General features: G+C 39.6%; 1 protein-coding gene across 2 annotated transcripts in view; it reads left to right on the top strand.

The window, feature by feature from the left end:
• The window catches only part of GABBR2 (gamma-aminobutyric acid type B receptor subunit 2), a 639,056-nt gene that overhangs the window by 448,297 nt on the left and 167,934 nt on the right, over window positions 1-22,825 (top strand). For both annotated transcript variants that reach the window (XM_075270993.1, XM_075270994.1), the window contains exons 10-11: window positions 1,552-1,702; window positions 3,406-3,538. In XM_075270993.1, the coding sequence (XP_075127094.1) occupies window positions 1,552-1,702; window positions 3,406-3,538 (284 nt within the window). The remainder of the gene's footprint in view (window positions 1-1,551; window positions 1,703-3,405; window positions 3,539-22,825) is intronic.

The raw sequence follows: 22,825 nt of genomic DNA on the forward strand, positions 1-22,825 counted from the left end.
GACCTGAATGGAGACTGGTGTGGAGCGATCTTAGACTCCGCCTCCTCCAGCAGAGCCAGCGCTGATTGGTCGAGTTTCGTACTCTGGCCAATCAGCGCTGGCCAATGCATTCTATTAGCGTGAACTGAGTTTGCACAGGGGTTCTAGTGCACCCTCGGCTCTGCTACATCAGATTGCTACATCTGATGTAGCAGTGCCGAGTGTGCATCAGATGTGTAGTTGAGCAGAACTGGCTCAGCACTGCTAAGTCTCTGCATTCGCATAGGAATGCATTGGCCAGCCTTCGGCCAATCAGCGCTGGCTCTGCCGGAGGAGGCGGAGTCTAAGGTCGGACCTGAATGGAGACTGGTGTGGAGCGATCTTAGACTCCGCCTCCTCCAGCAGAGCCAGCGCTGATTGGCCCAATTCCGTACTCTGGCCAATCAGCACTGGCTAATGCATTGTATTGGCGTGATGAAGCAGTGCTGAATGTGTGTGTTTAGCTCAACTACACCGGTGGAGTAGTTGAGCTAAGCACACAGATTCAGCTCTGCTTCAATCAGCGCTGGCCAATGCATTCTATTAGCTTGATGAAGCAGAGTGTGCACAAGGGTTCAAGCGCACCCTCGGCTCTGATGTAGCAGAGCCGAGGGTGCGCTTGAACCCTTGTGCACCCTCGGCTCTGCTACATCAGAGCCGAGGGTGCGCTTGAACCCTTGTGCAGCCTCGGCTCTGCTACATCAGAGCCGAGGGTGCGCTTGAACCCTTGTGCACACTCTGCTTCATCAAGCTAATAGAATGCATTGGCCAGCGCTGATTGAAGCAGAGCTGAATCTGTGTGCTTAGCTCAACTACTCCACCGCTGTAGTTGAGCTAAACACACACATTCAGCACTGCTTCATCACGCCAATAGAATGCATTGGCCAGCACTGATTGGCCAGAGTACAGAATTCGGCCAATCAGCGCTGGCCAATGCATCCCTATGGGAAAAAGTTTATCTCACAAAAATCACAATTACACACCCGATAGAGCCCCAAAAAGTTATTTTTAATAACATTCCCCCCTAAATAAAGGTTATCCCTAGCTATCCCTGCCTGTACAGCTATCCCTGTCTCTTAGTCACAAAGTTCACATTCTCATATGACCCGGATTTGAAATCCACTATTCGTCTAAAATGGAGGTCACCTGATTTCGGCAGCCAATGACTTTTTCCAATTTTTTTCAATGCCCCCGATGTAGTTCCTGTCCCACCTCCCCTGCGCTGTTATTGGTGCAAAAAAGGCGCCAGGGAAGGTGGGAGGGGAATCGAATTTTGGCGCACTTTACCACGCAGTGTTCGATTCGATTCGAACATGGCGAACACCCTGATATCCGATCGAACATGTGTTCGATAGAACACTGTTCGCTCATCTCTATTAAGGACTAAGACCTTTAAGTCATACCAATTCAGGAGCAACAAAAAAACAAAACAAAAAATCAAACAAACTGAAAAACACCTAACAAGACTTGACTTGGTAATATTAAAATTCATATAAATACAGTATTTCATGTTTCACTTTCTGTTCATTTTAGGGGTAGAGCCTCCAAAAGATCAAACTTTTATTCGAATGGAGCGTCGTCAGATCTACCTGCCGCTTTACAGTATTCTTTCCGCCATAACAATTATTGGAATGATTATGGCCAGCACATTTTTATTCTTCAACATCAAAAACAGAAACCAAAAGTAAGTGTTGTCATCAGTTGTCTTATAGATCATACTTCATTTCAACCTTCTGATGTACTATAGCAAGGGTAGGGAACCTTTGGCTCTCCAGCTGCTGTGAAACTACAACTCCCAGCATGCTCCATTCACTTCCATGGGAGTTCCCAGAACAGCAGAGCCAGTATGCATGCTGGGAGTTGTAGTTTTGCAACAGCTGGAGAGCCGTACGTTCCCTACCCCTGTACTATAGTATCTTCATATTTACGCTAGGTTCACATCTATGTTCAGGTTTCTGTTCATGGGGCCGCTTGGGGTCCCCACGAATGGAACCCTAATCCACTTAAAAAGCGGTTACCTGCTGATATCTGTGGACCCCATAGACTATGATGAAGTCCACTGGGTTTCTGCTTGTAGGAATTTCTCTCTGCATTTTTAAAGCGGAATGGATAACGGAACCTAGCTTTAGATGAAAAATAACGTTATAACCTTTCACTTATTTTCATGAAGCTCACATGTCTGAGGATTCACAGAGTATGTCTAAAATTACAGTAAAAAAGTCGTACAGCCAGGACATTTTCATCTGCCAAAATAATGGCACCATAGATATCTACAGATCTATTCTGTTCCATTCTCATTACTCTTTCCATTCTTCTTTTCCTATGATAAAACATAAAAAAGGAAGAAAAAGAGGCAGAAAGAACAATGCATATGGGCGGACTGATATATAGTTTTGTGAGAAATCATTTAGTATAAATTTTAACATATTGATTGATATTTCTTTCTCTTAGGAATGGGTGGTCCTAATCAGTGACAGTCATTCTCTATGCAAAACTCATACGGGGAAGGTTGCCAATCACTGAGTGAGACCGCCCACTGAGCAGAAATTTCAATCAATAAGTTACGTTATATTAAAGATATTTTTCCACAAAGCTATACAGATGTACTTCAGCAAGTACCACCTTTACTGATAATATGCTACTCAGAATATCAATACACCATTTACATACGGTAGTGAGCTGTTCTAATGATAAGTTTATGAGGTGTCAAACGCATTTTCAGTATCAAGCTTTCAATGTTTTTTTTTTCTACCACTTGGTCACTAAAAGACAATAAATAAAAAAGCAACACACAATAACTCAAAGGCACACTTAAATAAAGAAATATAATGTGTATTTACAGTACTATGCCACACAAGAGGAATAAAAAGTCAGATACATGATTTAAAACAATACAGAAATAGAAGGGACAACTGTAATATCAGAAGTCCACATAATACCACTTACCCATAATAGGATATATTAAAGACCCAGCCTAAAAACAGCAAAGAAATACATTATCAGATATGAAAATACTAATAGACTCATCATACAAATATGAGGAAAAGAAAAATAAACAATAATAAAATAAATGGCATCCAATTCAAGAAAATGATAATAAATAAGATGGCTGGAAACAAAAATGTATTTATTAAGAAGGTGCGAATGATGTGAACCCCAGATGTATATCGCAGGGGTCCAAAGAGCTGAGTTCTCGTGATAGGTCCTCTTTAATAATGCTCATGTCAACAGGAATAGTAATGCCAATAGTCAATAAATTATATTTCAAGTGCATGTACATAGATAAAAAGTTACAGTTTGTGCAGTCTTACAAGAAATAAGCCCATACAGAATTCCCTTGATTATATGATATATAATTCATTCAGACCTGTGTGTTCCCATTGACAGGTTAATAAAGATGTCTAGTCCTTATATGAACAACCTTATCATCCTTGGAGGAATGCTTTCCTACGCATCCATATTTCTGTTTGGCCTTGATGGATCATTTGTGTCAGCAAAAACATTTGAAACTTTGTGCACAGTAAGTAATTCTGTGTCTTCTGTTTTTATACCTTTTTCACCTTTATAAAATTGTATTGTCAGTAAGTGAATGAGTCATATACTGTGCTATTTACTGTACATTGTGTCTATTGCACCTGATCACATTAAAGGGAATTTTTAATTGAGAGAGTCTTGTGTAGGTTATATTCACAGTTGTCATGTTGCATATACAGTATATATATACTACAGTGCCTAAAAGTAGTATTCAACCCCCTGCAGATTTAGCAGGTTTGATAAGATGCAAATAAGTTAGAGCCTTCAAACTTCAAACAAGATCAGGATTTATTAACAGATGCAGAAATCTTACAAACCAAAAAGTTATGTTGCTGAGTTAAATTTTAATAAATTTTGAACATAAAAGTGTGGGTCAATTATTATTCAACCCCTAGGTTTAATATTTTGTGGAATAACCCTTGTTTGCAATTACAGCTAAAAATCGTCTTTTATAAGACCTGATCAGGCCGTCACAGGTCTCTGGAGTTATCTTGGCTCACTCCCCCATGCAGATCTTCTGCAAGTTATCTAGGTTCTTTGGGTGTCTCATGTGGACTTTAATCTTGAGCTCCTTCCACAAGTTTTCAATTGGGTTACGATCAGGAGACTGACTAGGCCACTGCAACACCTTGTTTTTTTTCCTTTTAAACCAGGCCTTGGTTTTCTTGGCTGTGTGCTTTGGGTCGTTGTCTTGTTGAAAGATGAAATGACGACCCATCTTAAGATCCTTGATGGAGGAGCGAAGGTTCTTGGCCAAAATCTCCAGGTAGGCCGTGCTATCCATCTTCCCATGGATGCGGACCAGATGGCCAGGCCCCTTGGCTGAGAAGCAGCCCCACAGCATGATGCTGCCACCAACATGCTTGACTGTAGGGATGGTATTCTTGGCGTCGTATGCAGTGCCATCCAGTCTCCAAACGTCACGTGTGTGGTTGGCACCAAAGATCTCGATCTTGGTCTCATCAGACCAGAGAACCTTGAACCAGTCTGTCTCAGAGTCCTCCAAGTGATCATGAGCAAACTGTATACGAGCCTTGACATGACGCTTTGAAAGTAAAGGTACCTTACGGGCTCGTCTGGAACAGAGACCATTCTGGTGGTTTGAGGGGTTGAATAATGAATGACCCTCTGAATAAACTTTTCACAATTTAAAAAAAAATTAAACAAAGAAATAACATTCTTTTTTGCTGCAGTGCATTTCACACTTCCAGGCTGATCTACAGTCCAAATGTCACAATGCCAAGTTAATTCCGAATGTGTAAACCTGCTAAATCTGCAGGGGGTTGAATACTACTTGTAGGCACTGTATGTCAAGGGGAATTACAGTAAATTTGAGGCATGTATTGGTTTATACTCTATTTTGTTTGTTATTCAGTGTTATGTAACTACTATATATGTTGCTATGTGATTTTTCTTAACTGTGATTCATCTGGGACATAACTACATGAACTTTTTGAGTATGCACTTTACTTGAACATGTTTTATTGTAGGCACTATACCTATAGGCAGTTTAGTTTGTTTGGTTACATTCACTCATATACCTTGCATTGGGACTAATGGTGGAGCTATGGCTCTGTAGGATTTTTTCTAACATGAATAGATATACTACCCTACTATTTTCTATTCATTTACTATTTATTATTTGACTCTTGTGTATCAAGTAACATACACTGTGTGAAATATTATTATAACCATTACTACTCATGCATTTTTTACCTATGCACTAGACACTTTTATTTTTAATAAAAATATTTTTTATGTTTATATACTGCTCTGTACAGCCCTTTACAGCTCTGTATCCTGAACTAACTGGATCTCTTTGGGAGTTAAATTATAGTGATGTATCATTGTAATACCTACAGTTTGGCACCTGTCCCCTTGGGTAGTATCATAGCATAAAGAGAGGCACTGCTTGTATTTTGTGCTATTGTTTAGCTTTTTGATCTTTATGTACTGCTCTGTACAGCCCTGTACAGCTCTGTATCCTGAACAAACTGGATCTCTTCCCTGACTAATTACAATAGAGTGTACTACAGTAAGACCCCATATCTACGGAAGTCTACCCTGAAACCACAGATAAAATCAAATAACCAGAAAATAGATAGAAATAAATACTATATAGCATAAGATATAGTGAACAATACATAATACAGTAGTGTAAATCTAATAAATTCCTTATTAAGTAAATGCAAAGCTTCTAGTAATAATTAAACCTTTTACTTTTCTGTACATGGAGCCGTATGGAAGTGTAATTACTGAGAAATGGGGGAAAAATCAGAATGGGGAAAATTAGAGAAAACCTGAATTTGTGAGACTTGCTTACAGGCTTTCTTTTTTGGCATTCACTGTGCAAATACGAATACAACAATAACAATCCTTAAAAGTCCACAACTTTGCAAAAATGTCTTGGTGTTACCATACTCTGACACCTAAAACATTTTATCTGTACCCTTTTGGGGGATGTCTATTGTTTTGATTGCTTTTTATCCAAATTTTTATTAGCAGTAAAACAGCACAAACCTGACCATGATAACATTCCCAGGGCCAGCAATCAACCCCAAAATGGCGGTACACATACCAGCCTAGGAAGGAGCCTTGGTCATCTCTGATTGAGGCATTATGGACAGTTAATACCCATGATCAGTATGTTTCAGCAGCTCAAAAAACACAAAAAAAAATGCAGCAGCACTTTCTTGGGGCAAACAATAAGTATAGTTTAAATTGTATTACTGCTAAAGTTATTTACTATATATAAATTTGAGTTTCTTGGCGCGCAATTTTATCTAATTGTGATAGCCCATTTGCCTTGACAAGTCAACCTCATTAACATGGAGTTCTTTACTCAGAGGGTAAATTGAAGCTCCTGGGCCACAATGCAAAATGTGTATATGTGATATAGTAGTGAATGCTAACCCTCAAACAAACTCAACCTAATCCTTATGTTTCAACTGGGGAAACCAGTAACTCAATAGTATCTGCACATTAGAGACTAAATAGGATATCTGGAACACTCTGATGTGCCCTTTCACAGCTTTGAGATTACTGTAATAAAGGAACAAAGAACTGACTGGGGAACAGCCTCTCTTTGGAGAAAACCATTAAAAAACTTATATAATCACAAAATGTGAAAAGGGGTACCCAAAATAAAAAAAAGGATAAAACATAGCATTTATTATATAGTTATATTAAAAGAAAAAGTCCCAAGTGCAGTCATTAAAACGGCATAAATTTAGGGTTGACACCAACACCAAAAAAAATGCAAAATAGGGGGAACGGTCAATCATGCCCCACCTATAAGCAAGCGTTGAAGTGTACCCTATTGTAGGGACACAAACATTCCATAGGAATTTTTTTAAACACAGATATGGTTAAACAATCACAGAAACATAGATAATAACATAGTCTGGGGGTAATTAGACCACCAGACCCTTCCACCAGCCTTGTAAATCCCTCAATCCCATAAACCAACTTACCAAAGTAGTAATAATATCTCCCAATGTAGAATAGACAGTATTTTTGGTGTTGGGACTGACCATAGCTCTATGCCGATTTAGTGACTATACTCGGGGTGTTTTTTTTTATTTATCTAACTATATAATAAAAGTTATGTTTTATCCATTTGTTTAATTTGGACCTACTTTACTGTCATTAAAAAGCTTATCCATATAAGAAAAATGGGTATCTCCTCCCCATGTTTTCTAGTAGAGGTAAGACAGCTGTCCACTCTGGGTGACCTACTTGGAAGCTCCCCAGCCACTTTACTTACAGTCCTATAAAAAAAAGTTTGGGAACCCCTATTAATCTTAATCATTTTTAGTTCTAAATATTTTGGTGTTTGCAACAGCCATTTCAGTTTGATATATCTAATAACTGATGGACACAGTAATATTTCAGGATTGAAATGAGGTTTATTGTACTAACAGAAAATGTGCAATATGCATTAAACCAAAATTTGACTGGTGCAAAAGTATGGGCACCTCAACAGAAAAGTGACATTAATATTTAGTAGATCCTCCTTTTGCAAAGATAACAGCCTCTAGTCGCTTCCTGTAGCTTTTAATCAGTTCCTGGATCCTGAATGAAGGTATTTTGGACCATTCCTCTTTACAAAACAATTCAAGTTCAGTTAAGTTTGATGGTCGCCGAGCATGGACAGCCCGCTTTCAAATGTTCTGAAAACAAAGATTGTTCAACATAGTTGTTCAGGGGAAAGATACAAAAAGTTCTCTCAGAGATTTAACCTGTCAGTTTCCACTGTAAGGAACATAGTAAGGAAATGGAAGATCACAGGGACAGTTCTTGTTAAGCCCAGAAGTGGCAGGCCAAGAAAAATATCAGAAAGGCAGAGAAGAAGAATGGTGAGAACAGTCATGGACAATCCACAGACCACCTCCAAAGAGCTGCAGCATCATCTTGCTGCAGATGGTGTCACTGTGCATCGGTCAACAATACAGCACACTTTGCACAAGGAGAATCTGTATGGGAGAGTGATGAGAAAGAAGCCGTTTCTGCAAGCACGCCACAAACAGAGTTGCCTGAGGTATGAGAAAGCACATTTGGACAAGCTAGCTTCATTTTGGAAGAAGGTCCTATGGACTGATGAAGCAAAGATTGAGTTGTTTGGTCATACAAAAAGGCATTATGCATGGCATCCAAAAAAAAAACAGCATTCCAAGAAAAACACTTGCTACCCACTGTAAAATTTGGTGGAGGTTCCATCATGCTTTGGGGCTGTGTGGCCAATGCCGGCACCAGGAATCTTGTTAAAGTTGAGGGTCGCATGGATTCCACTCAGTATCAGCAGATTCTTGAGAATAATGTTCAAGAATCAGTGACGAAGTTGAAGTTACACCGGAGAGATGGATATTTCAGCAAGACAATGATACAAAACACCGCTTCAAATCGACTCAGGCATTCATGCAGAGGAACAATTACAATGTTCTGGAATGGCCATCCCAGTCCCCAGACCTGAATATCATTGAACATCTGTGGGATGATTTGAAGCGGGCTGTCCATGCTCGGCGACCATCAAACTTAACTGAACTTGAATTGTTTTGTAAAGAGGAATGGTCCAAAATACCTTCATCCAGGATCCAGGAACTGATTAAAAGCTGCAGGAAGCGACTAGAGGCTGTTATCTTTGCAAAAGAAGGATCTACTAAATATTAATGTCACTTTTCTATTGAGGTGCCCATAGTTTTGCACCAGTCAAATTTTGGTTTAATACGTATTGCACATTTTCTGTTAGTACAATAAACCTCATTTCCATCCTGAAATATTACTGTGTCCCTCAGTTATTAGATATATCAAACTGAAATGGCTGTTGCAAACACCAAAATATTTAGAACTAAAAATGATTAAGATTAATAGGGGTGTCCAAACTTTTTCATAGGACTGTATCTCTTCTACAGAGACTACTTGATTCAGAAAGGTGAGTGCTTCTTAAGAAATCTAGAAAATATAGGAGGAGAGCATGACGTAAGGTACTCATAGCATCCCCATTTATTGCAAATCAATGGTCTCAGTAGTCACACTGTACTTTAAGATTTTCATAAGAAACACTCCAGTAATTCCCTTAGCTAAGAGGCAAAACAAAGTCGGTAATATGTTAGAAGCGAAATTCTTCTCATTAATTTTGTTTGTACAAGTATTTTTTGCAATGAGCATAAGAGGAAAATCGGAATTAGACGCTTTGCCACTGTAATTTCATTCCTGCATTAGCAAGTTTATCTCTACATAGGATAACTCTGCCAAAACTCCTACTTCCATCTGTCAAAGACCATCCTTTAACTTTTATTAAACAGGTTTTCTCAATCTCAGAATGACCTCCCCTCCATATAAAATAATTGCATTTTCCAAGAATAAATTAGTATGTTTACAAATCAGCTTCATTTTTTTTGCAGATTAATATCCAAGTATCTTTCCTTTCCTATTATCATAGTCAACACATGGAATATTAAATTAGTCTGATTATTTGGATTCATTCTACATTTGCTATGGCTAATTTTCTAAAACTAATGTGTATGTAGTAAGATTGAGCAATTCATTCTATGCAACATTCTGTGCTATTATGCTACACCAGGCATTAATACTTTGTCCATGATATGCATTATATTAATGTTATGTATATGCACCAGTATTACAGAAATAGTTCCATAAAACATCTCGCCTGCCCTTTTGTTTTTATTATAATATTTTTTTGTTTCCATATTGTCATTATTAAATATGTAGACCACAGTTTGTTCTAGAATTCATGTGTTTATACCCCAAATATTTACGTGTTTCACCTACTTTTGCGTCCATTCTTTTTCCAATAAAATTATACCTTTATTTCATCCTTTTTATACATATAATCAAAACAATTATTAAATTTACTGTAATTTACTGTTTCATCTAACAATATCTTTTTAACCTTTCAAAAGAGGTTGTCTCATGAAGCCAAACCCTAAAAAAAACCCAAAGGGACATATTTTCCCATTAGATTGCTAGAGATTGCTGTTGCCAATTTTACATTTATTCTTTAGTAGCAACTGCAGTGAAAATATGGTATTACTGTCCAGACACCGGTAACATGCTACAGTCACCGATGAGACACACACAATTATGATACATAAAAAGAATCCTATACAGGCATTCCCTCATATTCAATAAATAGTGTTGTCCTCTCTGCCTTTTTGGGGGCCATGCATAGAAAGTTACTCAAATCTTGACATATTTTTTTGTACATTTTGTTACCTGCCTTCATGTCTATTACATCTATCAATATATTTTTTTTGTATTATCTAGTGTCTGATTAATTCTGAAATAACAGACCCCCTTTCTTGGTTACACACCCAAGAACCTCACCATCTTCCTGTATATCCCAACATTGTCTACACATTTTAAAATACTTATTTTAACTGCAAGTCTTCAATCGCTGTTGCTAAAGCTGTAACTGTAAGAGAATTTAAATTTATTTAAAAATTGAAGACGTTTTCACTGTTAAAAATGATTGACCAGCCTAGACAAAGGTCATCCTTGATGTCTTACAAATATTTGCAAGGTATAATTCTCCACTGTGGCCTCACAGAGTATAATATGCTCCCCAGAGGCCCTTATATTATAATGCTCCTCATTGGCTCCATACAATATAATATGCTCCTCAGTTCCTCCAAGGTATGACCCCTCACAGTGCAATCAGTGCCTCAAGCCAATTCATACTGATAGGAAAATCCCATAAGATTAGTTTTGACGAATATTCGTGAGGTTCGGCCATCCAGTTAATTTAAGTGCTAATATACTCTGTGTTCAAAAATTAAAGTAGAGATAACCAATGCTACGTGCCCAGTTAATAAACAAAAATTGGAGATAGGTAGGTAACTATCAGGGACGTATTTAAAATTTCACTTTTATTGATATGTATTAAAAGCTATACTTAGTACAAGACAACATAACAAAAATGTGGTATAAAATACCCCAAAATTCACAAAGGTAATGATTATGTGCAACCACCTAGCCTGTGGGGGAGTGGGACACACTGTCCTCCACAATCGTTTATTGACCCCACTAGTGTTACACTTCTTATCTTTGTTGTGGATAATGGGTTAAAGAGCAGGGCTGGAAAAACGTGTGCTATAGCCGCCTTTGTTATCTATAGAGTACTGGCTGGCAAATAACTCCACTGCTATAGATTTTTCCTTCCCATAAGCTGGAGCTACAGTTAATAATTCATTTTGTTAAAATACTGAAGCTCTCTGCTGTGCAATAAAATGCCTACAAAAGAGGACTTGTTAGCAGGCTGGTATACAGAGTAACCGGATAGTAACACCTATCTAAGGCTAAAGTAGTTATCCGGGTAGAGCTGCTCTGCTGCTGATAAATCACATACAGCTCAGACAGCTCAATTCCCCTTGCCTGCTTTAGGGCTAAAACAATAGCCGAGATTGTTTTAATCTTTGCAAGTCTTCAATCGCTGTTGCTAAAGCTGTAACTGTAAGAGAATTTAAATTTATTTAAAAATTGAAGACGTTTTCACTGTTAAAAATTATTTTTTTAACATACTAACACTCTCCCTGTCAGCATGAATCAACAGAGGCTTTTGTTGTGCACAGGAGATTAACTGACCACTATCTAAATCACATTAGCGTCTTATGATATGACTCCCGTTTCCCCCATGGCATTGATGTTTAGCTAAACGTCAGGCAAAGATTAAGACAATCTCGGCTATTGTTTTAGCCCTAAAGCAGGCAAGGGGAATTGAGCTGTCTGAGCTGCATGTGATTTATCAGCAGCAGAGCAGCTTTATCAGCAGCAGAGCAGCTCTACCCGGATAACTACTTTAGCCTTAGATAGGTGTTACTATCCGGTTACTCTGTATACCAGCCTGCTAACAAGTCCTCTTTTGTAGGCATTTTATTGCACAGCAGAGAGCTTCAGTATTTTAACAAAATGAATTATTAACTGTAGCTCCAGCTTATGGGAAGGAAAAATCTATAGCAGTGGAGTTATCTGCCAGCCAGTACTCTATAGATAACAAAGGCGGCTATAGCACACGTTTTTCCAGCCCTGCTCTTTAACCCATTATCCACAACAAAGATAAGAAGTGTAACACTAGTGGGGTAAATAAACGATTGTGGAGGACAGTGTGTCCCACTCCCCCACAGGCTAGGTGGTTGCACATAATCATTACCTTTGTGAATTTTGGGGTATTTTATACCACATTTTTGTTATGTTGTCTTGTACTAAGTATAGCTTTTAATACATATCAATAAAAGTGAAATTTTAAATACGTCCCTGATAGTTACCTACCTATCTCCAATTTTTGCTAATATACTCTGTGGTCTCCTCAGACCCTAGAGTATAATAAGTGGAGGCCCACAGGAGTTTATAAAATATTTATAACACAAAGAAATACGTTTGAGTAGTAATATAATAATACATATAGAATTATAAATGTATTACTTTTAACTCTATAGATTTATCGTAAAAAAGCTAGTAGTGGTGAAGACATGATATTGATCCTGACCATTACTAATATATCAGAGCAAGTGATTTCATATTGATCTGACCTATGGCCTCCATACAGTATATATGATGTTCACCAGTGCTCCCCACACAGAATAATGCACGCCTTCCCCCACAGTATGCATGCATAGTTAAGTTATATTGCTAAACTGCTACCCCTTAGGTGTAAGGCACACAGAACAAAATGGATCAGTGGAACCCATAGAAGTGAATGCAACATGAAAGGCACTTGATTGTCACTTCATGTATCATCCAAATTCATTCCACTATAAAATTACCCCCAGTTTGTATAGCACACTCTGTCATGTGCATTGGGCTTTAACCTTGATACCAATACTGTGCAAAAGTTTTAATATTGATCTTTTGTTTACTTACTTCATTTTATTACTTGACAAAATAAACAATTCGATTTTTGAAATTATTGTTTGCAATATTTTTTCCATACCAGCCTAAAACTTTTGCACTGCACTGTACGGTACTTAAAATATGTGTAAAAATTAAAAAAAATCCAAAGAATTACTGTAATAAAGAGGCTTGGGCTAAACCTATGCTATATTGTATTTGTGCCAAATATATAGCTCCATAGTTCTCTGTAGAGGGTAACCATAAGCTCTCCATGACAATTTTAGGAAATCTTGTATTTCCTCTTACAATGTAGCTCTGGCGCATCTTTTCTTAGAACTCTGTGCTGTATCATCCCTCTGTTTTTTCTGGAAATGTATGACTACATTGAAAATTTAATTTTATTATTCCACATGTCAATGGGGCAAGCTCAGTGGCGTAACAAGTGCGGTCACAGTGGGGGTGGGGGTGGGGGGGGTCAGGCACACAGGCATTTGAGTTATTAATTTACAAAAGAAAAATATATCCCAGGCCGCAGCAGCTAACGCCGATGGCCGGCCGCTGACAGACCAAGCCCAGGAGAGTGACTGAGGCCCGCTTCACATTTGTGTTTGGGCCATTCTGTTCCCCTATCTGCATGAAATATTCACTTTTCTTTCCGCATTTTTCGTGCAAAAACCAAGCGGAAACCACATAGACCCCATTATAGTCCTTAGGTAATCGCTTTTTTTATGTGGATAGGTTTCTGTTTGGGAAGTCCCCAAGTGGACTCCCTGAACAGAAACCCGAATGGAGAGAAGAGAAGCCTGTATAATGTACTGGTAGTTGTAGGGGGAGGGGGTCAGAAGATGTGCAGTGGAAGGAGATGCCGGAACGGAAGGAGGAGGACTGAGAGATGTGCATTGGCAGGTTGCTGTACAGATGCTGGGACTGGCACAGATTCCCCAGACATAAGTTTGCCACGGGGCCCACAAGACTTTAGTTACACCGCTGGACAAGCACCTTCACAGACCTGCCAGTTTCAGATTGTGTAGGGTTGCAAACTATTAGCAAGGTAAATGGTAACACTCAGATGGGAGAGATAGCAGAATAATGGCACAATAGGTATCTGTAAGGTAAGTTGCTCCAGCATTGTTTCATGTAAAATGCATTTATTTACTAAACAGACATGAAAGGAAAGCTAAATTAAAACGAAATTAAAGACAGTTAGTTCCAGAATTGTACTATTAGAATTGTAGAGTATGTCAACTGGTGCATTTTCTTTTTAAGTGACTAGCAAGACAAGGAAAATGATCCCTTCTGTTGCTCAGGAAAACAGCATCTGAATGTTAATTGACATGAAGCGCTTCATCATGAGCTTGTAACAACAAATTGTTATTCATGATTTATACCAGATGGCAAGGGTTCTTAGAGCTACAGGACTCCAGCAGCCAAAGTGTTATTGATGTTGGTTATAACAACAATTTTTGGCAATGTAAATGAGGTTAACATGAATTGCTCAAAAAGTAAAAAAAAAACATCTGATATTGAGCACTGGTTAAAAAAAGAGGATTAACACATAATAGCAGCACTTTTATAATATAATTATATTATATAATGGCCAGGAATGAAAAGGACGTGTTATTAGAATTCTCTAGAATAAATACAGTAACTTATGTATGGAGTACATGTACTGCAGCCATGCATTTGTTGAGAACAGATCTTGTAGACAGTGTTTTTATGCTAATATGATCTTTATACAAATAATTTCTCCTGCCAAAAAAAAAAAAAAAAAAAGCTGTGCTTCCGGTTGGAAGGTACCATTCCTCTAAGTCAATGTTCAGCACTTGAAACAGGCCTTGGAACATGAATGTAAGTCATATCAAACAATACAGACAGCTGTTTCTATGTGATTGCAAATCAAACAGGCTTTATTGGCATGTCCGAATAGATATTTGGCATTGCCAAAGCTAGTAAAGTGTGTGTGGGGAGTTGGAGTCGGGGGGGGGGGGTTGGAGTCAGGGTGGGGGGGTTGATTTGGGGTATAACAGTCCGTGGAGTCTCATCTTTTTCTTAGTTGGTGGCCGCTATATGGGGAGGTGGGGTGGGGTGGGGTATAACAGTCAGTGGAGTCTCATCTTCCTCTTGTTTGGTGACAGCTGGACACATATTGGGTAGCGATCTCCACAGTGGCCTCTTCTTCTCCCAGTAGGATGTAGAGTTTCCTCTTCTCGTCTGCAGATATGAAGTCTGGGATGTGGGCAGAGAGTCTTTGGAAGTAGACGGCCCTCACAGCTGAGTATTTGGTGCAGTGTAGCAGGAAGTGGGTCTCGTCTTCTAGGGCCCCCTGGTCACAGTGCTGGCACAGTCTATTCTCCCATTGTACGTCTGCCTGTGTCGCCCTGTCTCCATCTCCAGGTTGTGGGTGCTCCGTCTATACCGGCTCAGGGTCTGTCTGTGTTTGGGGTGGCGTATTTTCTCCAGGTAGGTGGCCATGGTGAAGTCTCTTTGCAATGACTGGCCCTTCATCAGTGCAGAGGATCTGAGGGTGAGTACTGTTTCCCTTATGGAGGGCAGTTTCCCTTAAACAGCTGTTTGCAGATCAGTGTCTGATTCGCCTTTTATCAAAGTCATGTGCCATGGCCAGTTTAAACTACATTGACTTATAACATTGCTACTTTTCAACAAGTGAATCCTGTATTTCTTGTCATTCATTCCCATATCTTTTGATTCTTATTTTCAGGACATGATACATATAATTAGTAGAGATGAGCGAGCAAGGTCATAACAAAACTGGATTCAGCCAGAAGTTTACAAAAACTTCATATTTGAATGAATCTGAACTTTTAGCTCTTTGATCCATGCAACCTTGGAAAATATAGAAAAAGTGTAGAGAAAGGCACATATCCTTATCCTGAGGGCAGGCACATATCCTTATCCTTATCCTAAGGGCTTCCTCATTATGCCTTGCAATCAGCACTCATGACAGGGGCAGCCAATTATGAGACTTATAATAACGACTCAGTGATGAGTCTTATAAAAATTACAGGCAGGAAGATTAGGTATTCATTTTGTGGCATCTCAGACTGTCACACAGAGAGAGATTAGAAGTATAGATATACAGGTGTTACAGTTTGGGGAAGTATATTGTCGATTTTAGAAAGAATGAAAGAAGATTTAGATTTAATCAACAGAGATAGATATAGATTTGGGTTACTCTGTGTCTCGTCACACTGTTAGACCAGCAGCTACCATGTTACAGCAGCTACATCAAACTCAATCACAATTCTCTGATTCAAAACATTCAAATTCAATATATTGTGCCTAAGACTAAGAACTGACAATTTAGTCATGGCACTGTTATTCTATGTATCTGACATCATTTGGAGTTTTTTTTTATCCTTGCCAAACACCAAAATCCATGTGAAGTATACTACTCTAGTACCTTTTTTGTTGTATCAAATTAATACAGTAAAATATGGCCTGTTGTTTTCCTTGACATAAAAAAAACTCTCTAAAAGTATGATACCAGCAATGTATGAAATGCAGCATTCTATACAATGCCTAGGCAAAACTAGCTGGCAATGTATGAAACAATTCATCATTTCAAACATTGCCTTGGCATTCTATAGAATGCCAAATGAGAAAGCGGCAAAGTAGGATAGGCAAGCGACAAATAGGAGACTTCTCTGAGGATCGCTTTGTTTGTTCCAGCAAAGCACTAGCATCTCCGAGGATCGCTTCGTTCATTCCAGCAAGGCACTAGCATCTCCGATCGTGCTTTGTTCGTCCCGGCAAGGCACTAGCATCTCTGATTGCGCTTTGTTTGGCAAGCAAGGCACGTGACTTTGAACCCTCCGCCCCAATATTCATGATCATGAAATTCTTCTCCTGTCAGTTGTAATTGCTCAGTCCAGTGGAAGCGACCAAAGATTTGACAAATTTTTGTGTAAAACAAAGTACCAAAATATGAGATGTCTTTGTGTGAAAAATTGAATGAAATGTAATTCAAAATGTCATTCAAGCCTACTGTTAGGACTGAAAAGCAGGTGCGGCCATGGTTTTAGGGTCACAGACTGTTTCACTGTTTCTGCTCAGTCCGGCATGCATGGTGTTAATCCCCTTGCAACCGATAGGTGTGGTCGGTCTGCTGACTGACACTGGTGTCAGCCTATTGGCATCTGACTTGAGTACCTGGGCTGGCTGATTGGTTCTGCCTTCCCTCTATTTAAGAAGTCAGATTTGGGCCTTTGGGTGCTCTAGCCTCAAATTCCACATGATGCATGTCAGTGTAGTACTTTAGTTTGGCAGAGTACTGTCTTAGCTAGGTAGGGCTTTAAACAGTTTTGTTGCCCTAAAATTGCCCAGGGAATTCCCACCTAGCTAGCCTCCAATCTTAATTGTTTCATATGCTGCAGATGTGTGTTTGGCCCAGCACTGTTATATGTTTGTGAAAGTGGGTCTCCCTTCCAGAAATGGTAACTTAGTGTAGGACATAGTTCACACAGTCTGTCAGTTGCCTTAGGAAAGCTGTTACCTGTGGTACTCCACAGCAGGTGGCTGTGGTATGGGTGCGGCCCAGTTAGCTGCTGGGAGCACATGCTCATAGTTTAGTTTGTGTTAGTCTTGCATTGCAGTAACTGCAAGACTTTGGAATTCATTTAAGCGGCTGCTTTGTGCTGCAGTGGCAGCTGCCCTGTTTGGTAACAGGGAGCACCTAGTTTGTGGTGTAGCCCGGCATTAAGGTTAACTGTCGGGCCTTGTTCACACCAGTACGCCCTGCAGTTCTAAGCCCAATGGGTTCCGCAGGGTGTATTTATTTATTTTTTAATATGTCCTGCCAGTTATAATACCTACCATATCGCAAAAAGTAGGTTAATTTGAATTTCTTATTCTTTATATGAAAATTTTGTTTCCCTTAAGGCATAAATTTTGCCCTTAATAGATTTTGTATCATACAACTTTCATTGTATTTTAATACATTTTTTTCAATAGCACTCTCATTTTATTTTTGTTTTTCATACTTTGCCTAAATAGCATTTGTCATTCTATAGAATGTCTAGGGAAAGTATGTAATGATTCTCACATTTTATACATTGCCTAAAAATGCCAGGCATTGTACACAAAGCCTGCTTTTCATAATTACCTATACACTATACTAGTACCTTTGCAATTTAATTTTTGCTGCATAAAGTGCCATAATAATGTTTGATAAACCTCAGGGTGGCAAATGGGATAATGTAAGAAAATGAAACTGGAAAGCTGCATCATCCACCACCACAGGTAAGATTGTGGGTGGTAGCCACCCAGCAAGTAGTAGCAGAACTCCAAAATTGGCCAGTGCTTGCAGTAGGCAATTGCATAAAATTATGGAAAAAGCAGATGGGATTGTGGAGTATATGACTTACTCATCATCTCCACCACAGCAGGATAATGAGGACAGTGTGACTGTAACTTTAAGCCAGTGTTCATCAACTTTACCGCATTCTCCCACCTCCACCACCATAATAAAACAAAAAAGCCTTTGATTCTTCACTGTACAACACCAAACCTTATGTTGTTCCCCAAAAAGATATAATTTTTGGGGCACTTGTAAAAGCCATTGCTTCTCCTGATTGCATTATGTGTATGAGTAACAGGTATTTGCCCCAAAAAAGGATAATTTTTCAACCATTTCTTTCATTTTAAATGTGGAAAAAAAATCTAACACTGCAGCATATTTTAAACAAGCTATGTATTGCCACCGACTACAATATTTTTACCCATAGTTAAATTTGTGGAAATTGCTAAGTCTGTTTTCAGCTCCTACAAAAACGGTGTGGGGCAGAGCAGCTCATCTATTTCCATAAATCCCATCCTGGTGGTTGAAACTTGATTCAATTTATTCCCCTCCCAGCAATAATTTGGTGAGATGGGAATAACCCTTTATGTTATCATATGCATGTAATTTATTTGCATAAGGTTAAAAACACATTATAGAGAAGCAAAAACATCTTTAGATAGAAAATTTGTTATACATATGTAGTCAAGCCATTCTTGAAACAAGTGTCCATCACTTTTAATAGAAAATTCTTAGTCATTGATATTGCTTCACCTGCTTATCTATTTTGCATTTGTCATTTAAACAAAGTAAATTCCAGAATTCATTCCAGTGTGTTATGAGTGTTAGCCCTTAAAGAGGACCTTTCATCAGATCGGGCACATGCAGTTTTATATACTGCTGGAAAGCTGACAGTGCGCTGAATTCAGCGCACTGTCGGCTTTCCCGATCTGTGCCCGGTGTAAAGAGCTATCGGTCCCGGTACCGTAGCGCTTTACAGTCAGAAGGGCGTTTCTGACACTTAGCCAGGAACGCCCTTCTGCCCAGCAGCGCCTATTGCGCTGTGCTCTAAGACTGGGGAGGAATGCCCCCTCCCCTCCTGATAATACTAGTCTATGGACGAGCTGTGTGAGCAGAGGGAGGGGGCGTTCCTCCCCACTCACACTGTACAGTGCGATAGGTGCTGCTGGGCAGAAGGGCGTCCCTGGCTAACTGTCAGAAACGCCCTTCTGACACTAAAGCGCTACGGTAACGGGACCGATAGCGCTTTACACCGGGCACAGATCGGGAAAGCCGACAGTGCGCTGAATTCAGCGCACTGTCAGCTTTCCAGCAGTATATAAAACTGCCTGTGCCCAATCTGATGAAAGGTCCTCTTTAAGGACACAGCCAAAAACTGCCTAAGGTTGCAGACCCATGTGGCATAAGCGCTGCGGATTGGCTGTGGCATAAATACCATGGGGAAAAAACATGGCATTATACATTCACTGCAAGGTGGACAGGATTCTAGCAAATCACATCTGCACCTTGCAAAAAAACATATGTGCTGTAGACACTCTGCGATCTCCAAAATCCTATTGGTATATTGGAAGCAAAGTCCACAATGGAAACCTCCATATGTGCAAAAATTTCTGGAGCCATTCCAATAACTTGGGGGCGACTACACTATGCCAGTGTCTGGAGATGACCACTCTGCCTGCTGTGAAGAAGTTGTGCAGGAGGTCAACCTTCACCTTAGAAATTTTCCTAGGCATGACTTAGAGTAAATCCAGCAGAGGAGAAGGCACAAAGGAACAAACTCTAACCTTGTTGTATAGATCAAATATAGAGCTCCAGAATGGTCCTGTGTCCACACAGTCCCACCATATGTAGAAAAGAGCCCCAAGCACCAGCAATGATCAGGTACAGTAGGATTTACAATAGGATATATCCTGTGAAGGAAGTCTGGACAATAATATAACAGAATTAAAGTCTTGAAGTTCTTCTGAGCAGTGCATGACAGAGCTAACTTATGAATGAACAGAAAGGATCTGGCCCAATGAATAGGACAGAGGCACAGCTGTAGATCATGCTCCCAAGGTCTGGTGTAGGAAGAGGTACCCAGGGTTGCATCTCCTAAGACAATGCTGTAGAGTAAGAATATTACTCACGTGGGGGTGGCAGACTGTGAAAGAACTCTCTCAGTGTGGAGGGGTCAGAGGAGAGATGGGAAGGCAGGATAGCCTGCAGAGAAAGCAAAGGAGCTGGTTATATTCCAAACAGGATAAAGGGAGACCCGGACCAGAAGCACGAAGCAAAGGATTTGTTATAACTGTAATTTGTTATAATCCATTGTAAAATAGACATTATTTATAGCCTGGTGCCATTCCCCCATTACTTTTTTTTTTTTTTTTTTTTTTTTTTTACTTCCTGTGTTCTCCCTTGTTTTGGGGTTTGGACATATTTTATACCCTTCCCATTGTCAGTGATTCTATTGATGTAATTGTCCTCTTTTTATTTATATATGTGTTGGTTATTAATAGAGATGAGCGAACAGTGTTCTATCGAACTCATGTTCGATCGGATATTAGGCTGTTCGGCATGTTCGAATCGAATCGAACACCGCGTGGTAAAGTGCGCCATTACTCGATTCCCCTCCCACCTTCCCTGGCGCCTTTTTTGCTCCAATAACAGCGCAGGGTAGGTGGGACAGGAACTACGACACCGGTGACGTTGAAAAAAGTAGGCAAAACCCATTGGCTGCCGAATACATGTGACCTCTAATTTAAAAGAACAGCGCCGCCCAGGTTCGCGTCATTCTGAGCTTGCAATTCACCGAGGACGGAGGTTTCCGTCCAGCTAGCTAGGGCTTAGATTCTGGGTAGGCAGGGACAGGCTAGGATAGGAAGGAGAAGACAACCAACAGCTCTTGTAAGAGCTAAATTCCAGGGAGAAGCTTGTCAGTGTAACGTGGCACTGACGGGCTCAATCGCCGCAACCCAGCTTTCCCAGGATCCTGAATGGAATACACTGTCAGTGTATTCCCGTATACCCGATATATACCCCGATACCCGTTCCAACGGTGTGCCCCCCCACCTTCACCCCAGAAATACCCTGCAAGTCCCCTAGCAATAGAATTGGGGCTATATACACCCACAATTTTTACTACTGGTATACAGTGCCATTGTCTGACTGGGAATTCAAAGAATATATTGGGAATACAAATACCCTCATTTCTTGCTACTGCCATATAGTGCCAGTGTCTGACTGGGAATTCAAAGAATATATTGGGGTTACGTGCACCCACAATTTTTACTACTGGTATACAGTGCCATTGTCTGACTGGGAATTCAAAGAATATATTGGGAATACAAATACCCTCATTTCTTGCTACTGCCATATAGTGCCAGTTTCTGACTGGTAATTCAAAGAATATATTGGGGTTACGTGCACCCACAATTTTTACTACTGGTATACAGTGCCATTGTCTGACTGGGAATTCAAAGAATATATTGGGAATACAAATACCCTCATTTCTTGCTACTGCCATATAGTGCCAGTGTCTGACTGGGAATTCAAAGAATATATTGGGGTTACGTGCACCCACAATTTTTACTACTGGTATACAGTGCCATTGTCTGACTGGGAATTCAAAGAGTATATTGGGAATACAAATACCCTCATTTCTTGCTACTGCCATATAGTGCCAGTTTCTGACTGGGAATTCAAAGAATATATTGGGGTTACGTGCACCCACAATTTTTACTACTGGTATACAGTGCCATTGTCTGACTGGGAATTCAAAGAATATATTGGGGTTATAAATACCCTCATTTCTTGCTACTGCCATATAGTGCCAGTTTCTGACTGGTAATTCAAAGAATATATTGGGGTTACGTGCACCCACAATTTTTACTACTGGTATACAGTGCCATTGTTTGACTGGGAATTCAAAGAGTATATTGGGAATACAAATACCCTCATTTCTTGCTACTGCCATATAGTGCCAGTTTCTGACTGGTAATTCAAAGAATATATTGGGGTTACGTGCACCCACAATTTTTACTACTGGTATACAGTGCCATTGTCTGACTGGGAATTCAAAGAGTATATTGGGAATACAAATACCCTCATTTCTTGCTACTGCCATATAGTGCCAGTTTCTGACTGGTAATTCAAAGAATATATTGGGGTTACGTGCACCCACAATTTTTACTACTGGTATACAGTGCCATTGTCTGACTGGGAATTCAAAGAATATATTGGGGTTATAAATACCCTCATTTCTTGCTACTGCCATATAGTGCCAGTTTCTGACTGGTAATTCAAAGAATATATTGGGGTTACGTGCACCCACAATTTTTACTACTGGTATACAGTGCCATTGTCTGACTGGGAATTCAAAGAGTATATTGGGAATACAAATACCCTCATTTCTTGCTACTGCCATATAGTGCCAGTTTCTGACTGGGAATTCAAAGAATATATTGGGGTTACGTGCACCCACAATTTTTACTACTGGTATACAGTGCCATTGTCTGACTGGGAATTCAAAGAATATATTGGGGTTATAAATACCCTCATTTCTTGCTACTGCCATATAGTGCCAGTTTCTGACTGGTAATTCAAAGAATATATTGGGGTTACGTG

Source organism: Leptodactylus fuscus, chromosome 4 (genome assembly GCF_031893055.1).
Source record: "Leptodactylus fuscus isolate aLepFus1 chromosome 4, aLepFus1.hap2, whole genome shotgun sequence".
Taxonomy (NCBI): domain Eukaryota; kingdom Metazoa; phylum Chordata; class Amphibia; order Anura; family Leptodactylidae; genus Leptodactylus; species Leptodactylus fuscus.